The sequence below is a fragment of the Lithobates pipiens genome, unplaced genomic scaffold, assembly GCF_037356315.1.
Source record: "Lithobates pipiens isolate NorthernLeopardFrog02 unplaced genomic scaffold, aLitPip1_a1.2 Scaffold_10, whole genome shotgun sequence".
NCBI lineage: Eukaryota > Metazoa > Chordata > Amphibia > Anura > Ranidae > Lithobates > Lithobates pipiens.
In genome coordinates this window covers 190,974,118-190,987,683 of record NW_027507686.1, presented here as the reverse complement: position 1 = coordinate 190,987,683, position 13,566 = coordinate 190,974,118, and the positions used below count along the sequence as shown (strand labels likewise).

General features: G+C 44.9%; 1 protein-coding gene across 1 annotated transcript in view; it reads right to left on the bottom strand.

Moving 5' to 3' along the window:
• Positions 1 to 13,256, bottom strand: part of BEST1 (bestrophin 1) — a 42,474-nt gene extending 29,218 nt beyond the window's left edge. The window contains exons 1-3 of the mRNA XM_077460774.1: positions 13,142 to 13,256; positions 5,228 to 5,393; positions 3,067 to 3,161 (exon numbers count right to left, since the gene is read on the bottom strand). Of these exons, the coding sequence (XP_077316900.1) occupies positions 3,067 to 3,161; positions 5,228 to 5,379 (247 nt within the window). The 5' untranslated portion in view covers positions 5,380 to 5,393; positions 13,142 to 13,256. The remainder of the gene's footprint in view (positions 1 to 3,066; positions 3,162 to 5,227; positions 5,394 to 13,141) is intronic.
• Positions 13,257 to 13,566: the final 310 nt, after the last annotated feature.

Genomic DNA, 13,566 nt, shown 5'->3' with positions numbered 1-13,566 from the left:
CCACACACGGCACTTTTTCAGCAGACTAATACGGCGTACTAAGTCCGCCAGACTATCCGCCGTACTTTTGAAATGAACATACTCGCCCACACACGCGGAGGAAAGTCCGCTCATTTTGAGCGCGTCTCCAGGTAGGCGGGGCCCGCGAAGGATGCATCGCTGGCCCCGTCACCTGGTATGGACTTAAAGGGGAACCCCAACGCCGTAAAAAAATGGCGTGGGGTCCCCCCAGGTCCACATCACACCTTGTCTGAGCACGGCCAGGAAAGGGGGGGACGAGAGAGCGCCCCCCCCCCCTCCTGAGCCATACCAGGCCGCGTGCCCTCAACATGGGGGGCAACTTGGGGAAGGAGGGGCCGCGCCCACCCCAAAGCACCTTGTCCCCATGTTGATGAGGACAAGGGCCTCTTCCTGACAACCCTGGCCGTTGGTTGTCGGGGTCTGCGGGCGGGGGGCTTATCGGAATCCGGGAGCCCCCTTTAATAAGGGGGCCCCCGGATACACCCTATGTGAATGAGTATGGGGTACAATGTACCCCTACCCATTCACCTGTAAAATAAAGTACAAAAAGCGGAGGAGCCCGGGTTTCTTCCTCGTCGCCGCCCTCTTCTTCCGACTTCGGGGGTCTTGTCTCCCTCTTCGGTTCTTCTGCCGTGCCACCGCACCTTCTTCTAGCTCTTTTACAAGCGGTAGCCCGGTCTTCTGTCGCCGCTGTCACCGCCGTCTTCTCCGTCTTCTGTTCTTCTCTTCTTCTCTTCAGATGTTGCCTCGTCGCATCCTCCGCTCACAATGGCACCGACGCGATGCGCGGCGACTTATATAGGGACATCACCGGATGATGTTCCCGCCCATTATGGTGTCACAGTCCCAGAGGATTGGCCAGCCGGGTAGCGTGCTCGGACAAGGGTCTGATGTGGACCTGGGGGGGACCCCCACGCCGATTTCTTTCGGCGTTGGGGTTCCCCTTTAAGTCCATACCAGGTGACGGGGCCAGCGACACATCCTTTGCGGGCCCCGCCTACCTGGAGACGTGCTCAAAATGAGCGGACTTTTCTCCGGACGGGAAAAGTCCGCTCATTTCAAAAGTACGGCGGACTGGCATACGCACGGCCGGATTGTCCGCCGAAATGCAAGTCCGGCTGGAAGATTGGAGTGCAAAACTACTTTCTAAGTCCGCCGTACTTTCTGGTAAAAAAAGTCCGCCGGAGGCTACACACGGGGGGGGATTGTCCGGCGGACTTTAGTTTGCCGGACTTTTCCACCCGATTGTTTGATCGTGTGTACGCGGCATAAGACTGCCATACAAGTTCATAAGACCAGCCATAGACATGAAGTGATCTTCCCACAGTCTGAATGATTACAGCAAGATTGAAAGCAATCATATATAGTTCTAGATTGTAAGCTCTAACGAGCAGGGCCCTCTAGTCCCTCCTGGATTGATTTGTATTGTAAGTGTACTGTCTGCCCTCATGTTCTAAAGCGCTGCGCAAACTGTTGGCGCTATATAAATCCTGTATAATAATAATAATATACAACTAGGCATTCCATAGCTGATGAATTCAATGCTATTTTAAGGATCCTAAAAAAGATTTGTGACAGACTTAGGGCTAGGTGTCTAGGAGAGACCGCACCATGTAGTAACACAGTAAGGGCATCCCACATTCTGCCATTGTCCTATATTGGGCCCTGTTACCTGTTGTTTATAGTAATTGAAAAGGTGAGTCCCCAATACTCCATGCACACTGGAGCTCATAAACTGCAGTTTATTGGAGTTTGGAAGTTTTTTTTTAAAAGCCCATAAACTCCACTCTATGTTAGCCTATGTGTCCATGCACACATGGACGTTTTTCAGCTTTAATGAGCAGTGGAGTTTATGGGCTTTTTTCTGAACGCCAGAAATTCGTGTTCAAAGTGCTGTTTTTCACCGCCAAAAAACGACAAACGCTGATAAACGCTCATAAACGCGTGTTAATTAGTGTTCGGCATTCTATTTTTTCAATGCATTGTGGGAGTTTGGAATGTACTGTGGGATTTTTGGAGTGTCCTCTGTGTATTTTTATTGAAAACGCCCATAAATGCTAACGCTAATAAACACTCATAAACGCTAGTACAAAACGCTGTTAAAAGCAAGTTTTTCAACCAGCGTTTTCTGCCAGCAATCTGGCGTCCAGAAAAAGCTTTTTTGAGCTTCAGTGTGCATGGAGCCTTAAACAGGATCTCATAGAGGTCCATTGTATGTCATGGATGTGCAGTGATATTGTATCTGCCAGCAGGTGCACATGTAATCTTCAGTTATAGCTCCCATCTCTGTAAAGCTCACCACACATCTGATTGTACAAACTCCTTTAGATCTAATAACCAGTGGTGGCTGGTGCTCCAGTCGGGGGAAAGGACTGCATGAGTACTATACCCCCCCCCCCCCCGCGGGTGGTACTCGTGAGGTCGGGCTTTCAATCGGCGCCAATGCAGAGCACTGAGAGATCACTCTGGGCGGCCATCTGCCGAGTCCCAGATGTTCCTGTACATCCTCCCCCCCTGCCCGGCCAATACGATTGCTTCTCCGCTTGGTCAATCACGCTTCACTCGCTTCCTGATTGGCCAAGAGAAGAAGCAGGAAGACAATAGCGAATATTATTTTGCTATTGTCTCACAACTGGGTGGGCTCGAGCCCACCCTTTTTTGAAGCGAATTAAAGCCTCAGGCTCTAATCATGTGCTTAAAAAAAACATTGGAATCCATGCATCCAGTGCCCAGCATCTAGATTAGGGGGCCACATACATGGATGGGGGGGGGCACCCCTGCCCATTGCTACTAACAACTATATTGAGCAAGGATATGCTGGATTGGATGCAAATTGATTAAATAGATTAGGCAGGTCCTCATATTATTTAGTTTTGGCAAATCTAAAGTTGATTGTACCAACATTGTAGAGTCAGATTGTATTGTACATGGTAACCTTAACTCCCCTTTAGGTAGACTCTTTATAATGTGCTTGTGTAACATATGAGAATGTATCATAGTCAATATAATACAAATAGGGGATGCGAAGAATAATTTATTTGTTACCTAGGACAAACGACACTGGAATCAGCTCTGCATAGTTGTTACAGTAAAGTGCCAGCTGCTCAAAGTAAATCCTCTGTTGCGCATTGAGAAGAAGCCTACAAAACAAATGAAATAGGTCATTGCCATGCCTTGGTGACCAGTGCAGGTGACTCATTAATGACAACAGTAACATAAATTGCAGTAGCAATGACAGTGTCACTGGTTCTTGCAAAATCATTTTTTATCACTCATCCCCATTTATAAAACAAAATTGTATCCTAACAATGTCACTGACTGTAAACTTTTGAAATGTATTTACTTATTCTATAATTGTTAATTATGAACTAGCAGCTAATTATTATGACTGTATAAGAGAAGGGAGCCTTTGTGTCTTAAAAGTTGGAAAAGCCCATTATCCTTAAGCCAGCCATATATGGTTTGAATTATGTATGGGCAGGCTAATTGTATCCAAGATGATTGATCAATCAACTTGGGTACAACCAGCATGTCAAAATTTTCATGCGATGGGCACAGTGAGGCTGACTTTTGATGGGCACATTGAGTCTGCACATGATGGGCACATTGAGTCTGCAATTGATGGGCACAGTGCGGCTGCAATTGATGGGCACAGTATGACTGCAATTGATGGGCACAGTGTGGCTGCAATTGATGGGTACCGTTTTATCTAGTAGTAATGATACATAATCACCTGATAAATGGCTATTTACAGTCATGCATTACTTACAATTGAATTTTTTGGTTTGTTTGCGCACCCCCCCCCCCCCCCCCCCCAAAAAATAGTGTCATCTTATCCCTGGTAAACCAGTCTTAGGAGGGACTTGGAGGACTGGGTGAATCATTGGATTTACCTGTTTTTATCTAAAACTATTTTTCTAACTATTTTTCTAACTATTTTTTAACTCTACCCAAAAAGTTAGGTTTGATTGGAAACTATAGTGATTTCAGTCAATTTGTTATATCAATTGATATTTCAAATATTTTTTCCATTGATTAGCACATTAGGCTTCCTGATCAGAAAAAACGCTTCCATCGGTGAGTCTGAGACAGGATCCGCCAGGCCCTGAATGGGAACTATAGAGATCTCCAGCGGACCAGATGGTCTTCGAAGTCTCTATGATCATTCGGAGGCCAGGCGCAATGTTATGACATCACGCCCGGCCTCTGCATTCAAACGAATGGCGCAGCCATGGCTGGGAAGCCAAGATCGTTTTTTTTATTTTTATTTCAGGCTTCCCAGCCTAGAGGTGAGATGTGGGGTCTTATTGACCCCATATCTTACTGTAAAGAGGACCGATCATGCCATATTCCTATTACAAGGGATGTTTACATTCCTTGTAATAGGAATAAAAGTGATTAAAATTATTCTTTTTTTTTTTTTTAAAGTATCAAACTAAAAAAAGAAAAGTAAAATTAACAATAAAAAACCAACAATTTTTTTAAAGCATCCCTGTCCCCGTGTGCTTGCACGCAGAAGCAAACGCATACATAAGTCCCGCCCACATATGAAAACGGTATTCAAACCACACATGTGAGGTATTGCCGCGAACGTTAGAGCAAGAGCAATAATTCTAGCCCTAGACCTCTTCTGTATCTTAAAACTTGTAACCAGTAAAAATTTTTAAAGCGTCGCCTATGGGGATTTTTAAGTACCGAAGTTTGGCGCCATTCCACAAGTGTGTGCAATTTTGAAGCGTGACATGTTAGGTATCTATTTACTTGGCATAACTTCATCTTTCACATTATGAAAAAAACTTGGGCTAACTTTAATGTTTTTTTTTTTTTTAAAGCATGAAACTGTTTTAAAAAAAAAAAAAAAACATGTTTGAAAAATTGCTGTGCAAATACCCTGCGAGATAAAAATTTGCAATGACCGCCATTGTATTCTATGGGGTATTTGCTAAAAAAACATATATATAATGTCTATGTAATTTTCTAGCAAAAAAATTATGAATTTTACATGTATGAGAGAAATGTCAGAATTGGCCTGGATGGGAAGTGGTTAATATTTCACCATTTCCTCACAAACAAATGACAATTTAAATGTTCAGTTGTGAACATAATAACAAAATCCAGAAATATATTCTAAAAAAAATAAATCTGTATTACATTTAGATTTAGATATTACATTTATATATGCTACAATGCATAATGAGTCAGATACCTGTAGGTGACACTAATAATGAAGTAGAAGCCGATGAAGATGAAGAACTCTCTGTATAATAATTTGTAGATGCTGCCTCTCCAGCGAAGGAGCAACCGAGAGAAAGTGCCAAGCTTAGCGTCTGCCACACGATTGCTGTATGTGACCGTCATGTTTACAGATCATCCTGGTAATTGGGTGGTGTGATTATGATAGTATGTAAAACAAAGAGATAACATGAACTTTTTTCTCAATATTTCTACCAAAAAACCTTTCTGAAACAAATCACAAAAGTTACAAAACGTACTTGCCTACTGAATGTACGACGATAGAAGGAGATGTGGGCCTATAGTTACAGTGTTTGTGTAAGCTTCCATTGCCTCCTTTTGAAGATATCTAAACCCAAGGCCAAAAATGTAATTCATTTCAGCTGACCAGTCCTTAGAATTCAGTGATTCTCAACCAGGGTTCAGTGGAACCCTAGGATTCCTCCAGAGGTTGCTAGGGGTTCCTTCAGCATTGGCCAATTTCTGCCTCTCAGATAAGTTCCCACTGTTGCCAAGATCCCATTGACCTTTTTAGCTATCTGTAAGGAGGTAATTCTTCCTAATGATCACAAGTGTAAGGACCATTCTTCCCACTGACCATCACACGAATGTATCATGAATTGTAGATTTCTAATTTTTAGCAGGGGTTCCCCCGAGACCGGAGAACTATTTCAAAGGTTCCTCCGTGTTGAAAATGTTGAGAAAGGCTGCCTTAGATGTAGTGGTTACATTCGGTTTCATTCAGGCTAAGAACATTTTCAGCTAGTACAGAAAATACTTGTTGATCTTGCCAAGTATGCAGTGTCCTTATGACTTACTTTGAAATGAACTGAGATTATAAACAATGTTATCTTCTTTCCAAGCCATCTTTTGTAAACTACCATTTCCCCAGGCCCCCATGTAATGGAAATTAAGAGAGGAGGATGTTTGTTGTCCTATTCAGAAATGCAGCATAGCAGGCCAATGTTGCTTCCTCTATAGATATAGTTGATTGGGTGAGTGTAGCCACCATAGGATAGGATGTGTGTTGTTGGAGAACATAAAGAAAACAAAAAAGGAACACTAATGCAGCCACTACATCAAAGGACTTCTAAGCTGCACCTTTTTTTTGTTAATTTTTTGGTTAGATATGGACAGTTTGGGGTTTGAACTTTTTTGACAATGATAGAGCATGATTATGTGTAAGGGCCGGTTCACACAGCGAGGCGATGCGAGGCGACACGGCTCGCCTCGCCTCGCTCCCGCAAGTCGCCCCCCTTCTGTACAATGGAACCGTTCTGAGAGGAGCGACTCGAGTCGCTCCGACTCAGAAAAAAGGTTCCTGTACTACTTCGGGGCGACTTCGGGGGCGACTTGCATTGACTTCTATACAGAAGTCCTCTGCAAGTCGCCGCTGAGGTCCCCGCAGGTCGCGGCGAGGCAAGTCGGAGACGCCTCGCCGCGCCTCGCTGTGTGAACCGGCCCTAAGGCAGTACAATTATGCGTGTTCATGTTACTTGTTGTTACAATGTCCTGCCTTGTTGGCAGGATGTGAAAACAGTTGGATGTTCACTCCCAGCATTACAGGAATACCCCATGGTTTTCACATCCTAGCAACAAGTCAGGACCTAAGGGTTGCTGTGAGTTTTCAGGCCAGGCTTCTGAGGGGACCCAAATGGCCTACAAATATGACAATAATATTATTGATCATTTTACAAACTGCATAGTTTATTTTTCTTATCTAGTTCCAGATAAGTTAAACTCAGTCTTTAAGAAGGTTATCTCCATCTCTGGGCTACCTACCCTTCTTACAGTGACAGTAGATTCAACAGGTACATTTGCTGGTATCTAATTAAGGGATGATATTAAGCCTGGTAAACACTATGAGGTTTTTTTTTTCGTTCAACCCAGCGTGTCAACCTCAGTCAGAGCCACTGTACTAACTATGAGAAGTTGTGCAGCGATCTCCCCCCCTGAGCTGTTGTGTTCTGACAGGGGGAGGGCCCCCCCACCAGAACACTCTGAGCTGTGCTTTCTGCCATTGGCTGAGAGCGTTGATCAGAAATCAATTGGCTGCTGGTTTTCCAGCATTCTCGTCTGAACGGATCCACCCAAACGGCTGGCTTCTGTTGGACAGACTGATAAACACAAGGGTCGCATGTCGGCCATTTTTTTTGAACTGGCCAATGTCACCTGACATTTGGCCCATGTGTACCCGGCTTTAGATGTTTTAATATCTTATTGGAATGGTTCCTTCTGGAATTTGTACCTGATATGCAAATTTGACAAAGTCCTTGTGTTGGAGCTATACATGTCATAAGGGAAGGTTATGCACCTATTTGAATTAATGTACTCTAAGCCCTTGTACACACGGTCGGACATTCCGACGGAAAATGTCCGATCGGACCGTGTTGTCGGATAATCTGACCGCGTGTGGGCTCCATCAGACTGTTTCCGTCGGAATATCCGACGGACCAAGTTTTCCAGCTTGGCTATAAAATTTTCCGACAACATGATCCGATCGGACTTTGTCCGATTGTGTGTAGAGAATTCCGATCGGACAAAGTGCCACGCATGCTCAGATCAAATTCCTAGACCAAAGCTATTGGCTACTAGCCTGAACGTAGTCCCGTCGTAACGACAACTTTGTCCGACCGTGTGTATGCAACAGTTTCGGACAAAATCCGTCGAACAAAATCCGACGGATTTGGTTGTCGGAATGTCCGACCATGTGTACAAGGGCTAACGGTAAGAGATGAAGTTCCAAAATTTCATTCTGTTAATAAACTATTGCCTCATGCGAAATATATATATATATATATACATATATATATATTTTATTTGATATGCATGAATCAGTACCACCACAAATATTTCTGGACTCTCTTTTTTCTTTTTTGCTGTCTGCATCCCGTTAAGGGAATATCCTTTTACTTTCAGGAAGTGAGTTAAAATCTCTATTGCCACGTACACATGACCGGACTTTCCAGCACACTAGGTCCAACAGACTTCCCGACGGACTTCCAGCGGAGTTCTGATGGACTTTCAGAACGAGCGGACTTGCCCTCACATGACCGGACTTTCCAGCAGACTAGGTCTTCCCGACGGACTTTCGGCGGAGTTACGACGGACTTTCAAATGAACAGATTTGCCAACACACGGACTAAAGTTTTTATCAGCGAGATTGACAACTTTGCGAGCCCCGTCGCCTGGTATGGATTTTAAGAGGAGCTCCCTATGCCGAAAAAAATACCAGACCCTTATCCAAGCACGCAGCGTGGCCGGTCAGGAAAGGGGGTGGGGATGAGCGAGTGCCCTTCCCTCCTGAACTGTACCAGGCTGCCTGCCCTCAACATGGGGGTGGGTGCTTTGGGGAAGGGAGACGCCCTTGCAGGCCCCCCCACCCCGAAGCACCTTGTCCCCATGTTAATGAGGCATCAGCCCTGGGGCATGCTGGGACTGTGACGCCATAAGGGGCAGGGTTACCAGGTGACATCACCCGGTGACCCCACCACATGCCTATATAAGTCGTAGCGCACTGTGCACACAGCATTGCAGCAGGAGAGAGTGTCATGTCAACATTGGAAAAAGACCGGAGGGAAGAAGACAACAGAAAACACTGGGCCACTGCTAGCAAAAGAGCGGAAAAGAGCAGAAGATAGCGGAGGAGCCCGGGAGAAGAATCGGAGATCGGGAGAATAATCGGAGAGCTGAAGAAGAACCGGAGACCAGGAGAGAAGGCCAGAGAGTGGGAGAAGAGGCCAGAGAGAGCGGAGGAGTCGGAAGAGACCTCCGAAGACTGAAGAGACCCCCGGAGCTGCCTAATAAACTACTTTAAAAACCTGTCTAGTGTGTTTTTATTGACACTTTTTTTCCCCCAGGTGAATGGGTAGGGGTACAATGTAACCCATACTTATTCACATAGGGTGGGGGGGCCGGGATCTGGGGGGCCCCTTTATTAAAGGGAGCTCCCAGATTCCGATAAGCACCCTGCCCGCAGACCCCGACAACTAATGGCCAGGGTTGTTGGGAAGAGGCCCTTGTCTTCATCAACATGGGAACAAGGTGCTTTGGGGTGGGGGGCCCACAGGGCGCCCCCCTTCCCCAAAGCACCCACCCCCCATATTGAGGGCATGCGGCCTTGTACAGTTCAGGAGGGAGGGTGCTCGCTCGTCCCCACCCCCTTTCCTGACCGGCCGGGCTGGGTGCTCGGATAAGGGTCTGGTATGGACCTTGGGGGGACCCCCACGCCGGCGTAGGGGGTTCCCCTTAAAATCCATACCAGACCTAAGGGACATTGTCACCTATCTCTCGTGCTCGTTGCAATAGGAAAATGTGTTTTTCCTATTACAGCGAGTGTGAGGTGTACAGTACCCTGCAGCCGAGAGCCGAGAGCCAGCGCAATCAGTTGCTGTAGCTGCCGTTGCGTCGTATTTGGTCCGTCGGACCAGCATACAGATGAATGGGTTTCCCGCTAGGAACCGGGTCCGGTGGGAAGATTTAAAACATGTTCTATTTCTAAAGGTCAGTTGAAGCCCACACACGATCAAATTGTCCGACGGATTTGTTCTGTCGGACCTTTGCTGTCGAAAAGTTTAGTCGTGTGAAGTCCATGGAAATCCCCTCATGGGGCAGTTGCCACCTCCTGTTCTGGTATAACCCATAAAATCGAGGATTTATAAAAAAAAATCTGTCTGGGTGACAGTAATTACCAGGACAAATAGATGGTGACTCTCCCCAGTAGAGACCGACAAACCAATAAAATACTTACAGAGGTACTAACTCTTCCCCATATCCAAATTTTGTTCTGGTCTTATAGGGATAACAATTCATTTTCAGGAGGACCTGAAAGGTGACCTCACTGAAAGGTAACAAATACCTGTAATTTTTATACTCAGCATGTTATTTAGCACTCATTTGACATGAAAAAATAGATCTGACGCTAAATAAGCTTCAAGTAGAACTAAAGGCAAAACTTCACCCAGGTCCCCATTGAAAGATTTCCCTTCTACTACTTTTCTGGGGACAACCCAAAATTTGTGATTTTCTTTTACTTTCACTTTCAATGATAACGGTAAACAGGGCAAATAGAGAAGGTGAATCTCCTTAAAGCGGTTGTTAACTGCAGCTGGTTAAAATAAAAAACAAAAAAACACATGTAAGGCAATTGCATAATGTGCTAGTATGCATCGCTTACTAGCACATTATGAAATACCTTAGAACGAAGACCCTTTAGTCACCGCTGACATCTACCCCCCGTCTTTCAGTCCGGCTGTGTGATTGGCTGGAGTATGCGCACGGGAGCCTACACGGTTCAGGCCAGGGTTCCCAACCGCATCATTTTTTACTGACAAAACATGGAAAATTTACTGGCGGAGCACATTTTTTAATGCCAACCAGAACAATTACAGAACTCCTATTGAAAACTAACACTATACTATTTGAACAGTATAAACATGATATGGACACTGACAATACCTATAACAAAGTAATTTACTTGATTTACACTTAAAAAGCCAACACAGCATGAAATTATCAGTCCCTGATATTTACTGGTAGTTGTAAAAAAATCATTGATTTTTACAAACTGCCAGTAAATTTACTGGTGGTTGGCAACCCTGGTTCAGGCACAAAGCTCTGAAGTTCCGGCAAGGTATGCCGGACCTTCAGAGTGCTTGTGCCGGTGATGTATCCAGGGTGAATATCTCCTAAACGCTGCACATTTAGGGGATATTCATTTTACCTACAGGTAAGCCTTATTATAGGCTTACCTGTTGGCAGTGGTGTATTTAGGTTATGTGCTACCCTAGGCATGACTAAACTCATGTACCCCCTAATTTAAATATGCTTGGGACAGATAGAGAGGGATGCAGTGCGATGAGGACAAAGAGGGACACAGAGAGAAGCACTGAGATGAGGACAGAGAGGGAAGCACTGCAATGAGGACAGAGAGGAATGCCAGGGACATGGATGAACACTGAGGACAGACAGAGAGGGACGCAGTGAGATGAGGACAGAGAGGGATGCAGTGGGGACAGAGAGGGTAACCAGGGACAGACAGAGAGGAATGCAGTGCGATGAGGACAGAAAGGGATGCTTGGGAAAGACAGAGGGATGTAGTGTGATGAGGATACAGTGGGATGCAGTGCGGACCGGGTATACCCCAAGGGTGGGGACACCGTGTGGGGGGTGGGGACAACGTAGGGGGGGGGGAGGGAACCAGGAGAGTATCATAGGGCCTCCTGCGGTCCTGTTGGTGCCCAGGCTCCCTATATCTGTACTGGCTGCCCCTCCCCAGATGGTGGCAGCCCTGGTGTCTCTAGACTCCTGTAAAAAATAAAAAGTACACAGCCTCACCTGATGCCTGTAATAATAAGACCTCTCACAGCATGCTGCTCCCTGCTGGCCCCTCCTTTCTTCTCGTCCATCCCAGGTGATGTCATGTACAAGCACCTGGGGTGGATGGGAGGGAAGGAGGGGCCCTCCCATCCACTCCTAACACACAAATCCTCATTTCCCTTTATACTGACAATGTGTGCCGGTTATAACCCTCTCTCTCTCCTCCTATCATCACAGACTTCACAGATCCCACGCCGGGCAAGGGAGTAAATGCAGAGTTGATGCTGCGCAGAGGAGGGTAGATGGAGCATTAGGCTCCGCCTACGCCAGTTAACTTATGTGTACCAGGTCTGGCCAGTCATCAGCCATCTTATGAGAGCTGCAGTCGCTCACCTCCTCCAGCCAAGTACACTAAAGGACTGCCTATAGCATTAGCAAGTGCTGCGCTACAACAGGTGGCCACTGGGGGCTATATTTGAGGACAGGTCAGGGAGTGTTTTTTCTGTGCGGATCGGGAGCTTTTTTGCCTCCCCCTGCAAAGTGCTGCCCTAGGCCTGGGCCTTGTTGGCCTAGGCCAAGAAACAGCACTGCCTGTAAGTAAAAATCACAAAGCGGGCTTTACTACCACCTTAACAGCGCCACAGGAAGCAATAAAAACCTAATAGGTGTTCTGATCCTTCTCTAGTCTTTACACAAAACTTTACACAAAACTGAAAAAAAGTTTTGCCTTTAGTTATACTTTAAGTATTTTTTCCTAGAAGATTTTATGCAAAAAATAAGAAAAGTGACATGTACCATAAGGTTAGCTTATAACGTTTAACCAATAAAAAAACTAGGTAAATTTACTGCGAACCAGTATAGTTTCCCTTTAATGAAACAGTGCCAATTACAATATTGCCAGAATATATACAATACAATACTATATATAAGGTCAGTCAGTGGGTGCTTATACTACCTTGGTCTTTACAAAGTATTATCCCTTTTAAAAATGTAGACAGAAAATTTAATCACATCTAACTTCAGAATAGTAGGGGGGGCTTTTTGTAGAAGAACATTCATCATACTACACATTTTACATTATATTGATCATATTTTGTTTTGCATTGCTTATTCGTGATACTATAACATTTTTGAGCTCTGCCACATACTACAAAGTTGCACTATGAATATAGTATACACCGTTTGCAGATAAATTACAGTACATTCTCATGGTGGTCATTTGGGGTACTGTAAGTTAAATATTGATATATTAGTTTGGAAAAGATGAATAAAAAGCCTCACATATAGTTTGCCATAACTATATTAAAATTCTATTTTTAATGTAAAATTGAGTCATTTGGTAATGTTTGGGTTAGTGGCTCTTTAAGAGCTGTTTGCCAGGCATAGGTCCGTCTAGTTGTAAATGGGCTGAGCTTAATACCTAATCTTAGGAGGAACGTTGTGTACCCATTTGAAGTATTAGATGGGTTTTGGCATCTAATATTCTATTTAGGATTTTGTAATCAATAAGAACAAAGTTCACCAAGACAGTCCAATCATCATAGCGTCTTGTCATTAAAAGGTTACTCACCATTCAGCTCTGAGTTGTTGCGCCCCGCTTATTTCTGTCTTCACCCATTGAGATCTAAAGCAGAAATGACCAAATCTTTCCTTGTGATCCATTAATCCCCCCCTTACAGTGTGCACTTTGTTATCCCTGTAACCACCACCCCCACTACCATCCGCACACTGTTGTTGGCTTAGTGTGCGCAGCTCCTGGCACTGCTCTCCCTGCTCAGACATAAACTGTTTGCACTTTACATCTTTTCCTGTTTGGATTTTCTTGGAGATTAATAGGGACAGAATTAACAACTCCTTAATATGTGGGTTAGGCCCAAACCATCATAATGCGATACGAAAGTAGCAAGATTAGAGTAGAAAACAACACTCCCCTGGAGGAAGTGTATATGTACAGTGTATCTAAGGGATCCCCATAATCCAAACATCCAAAATATA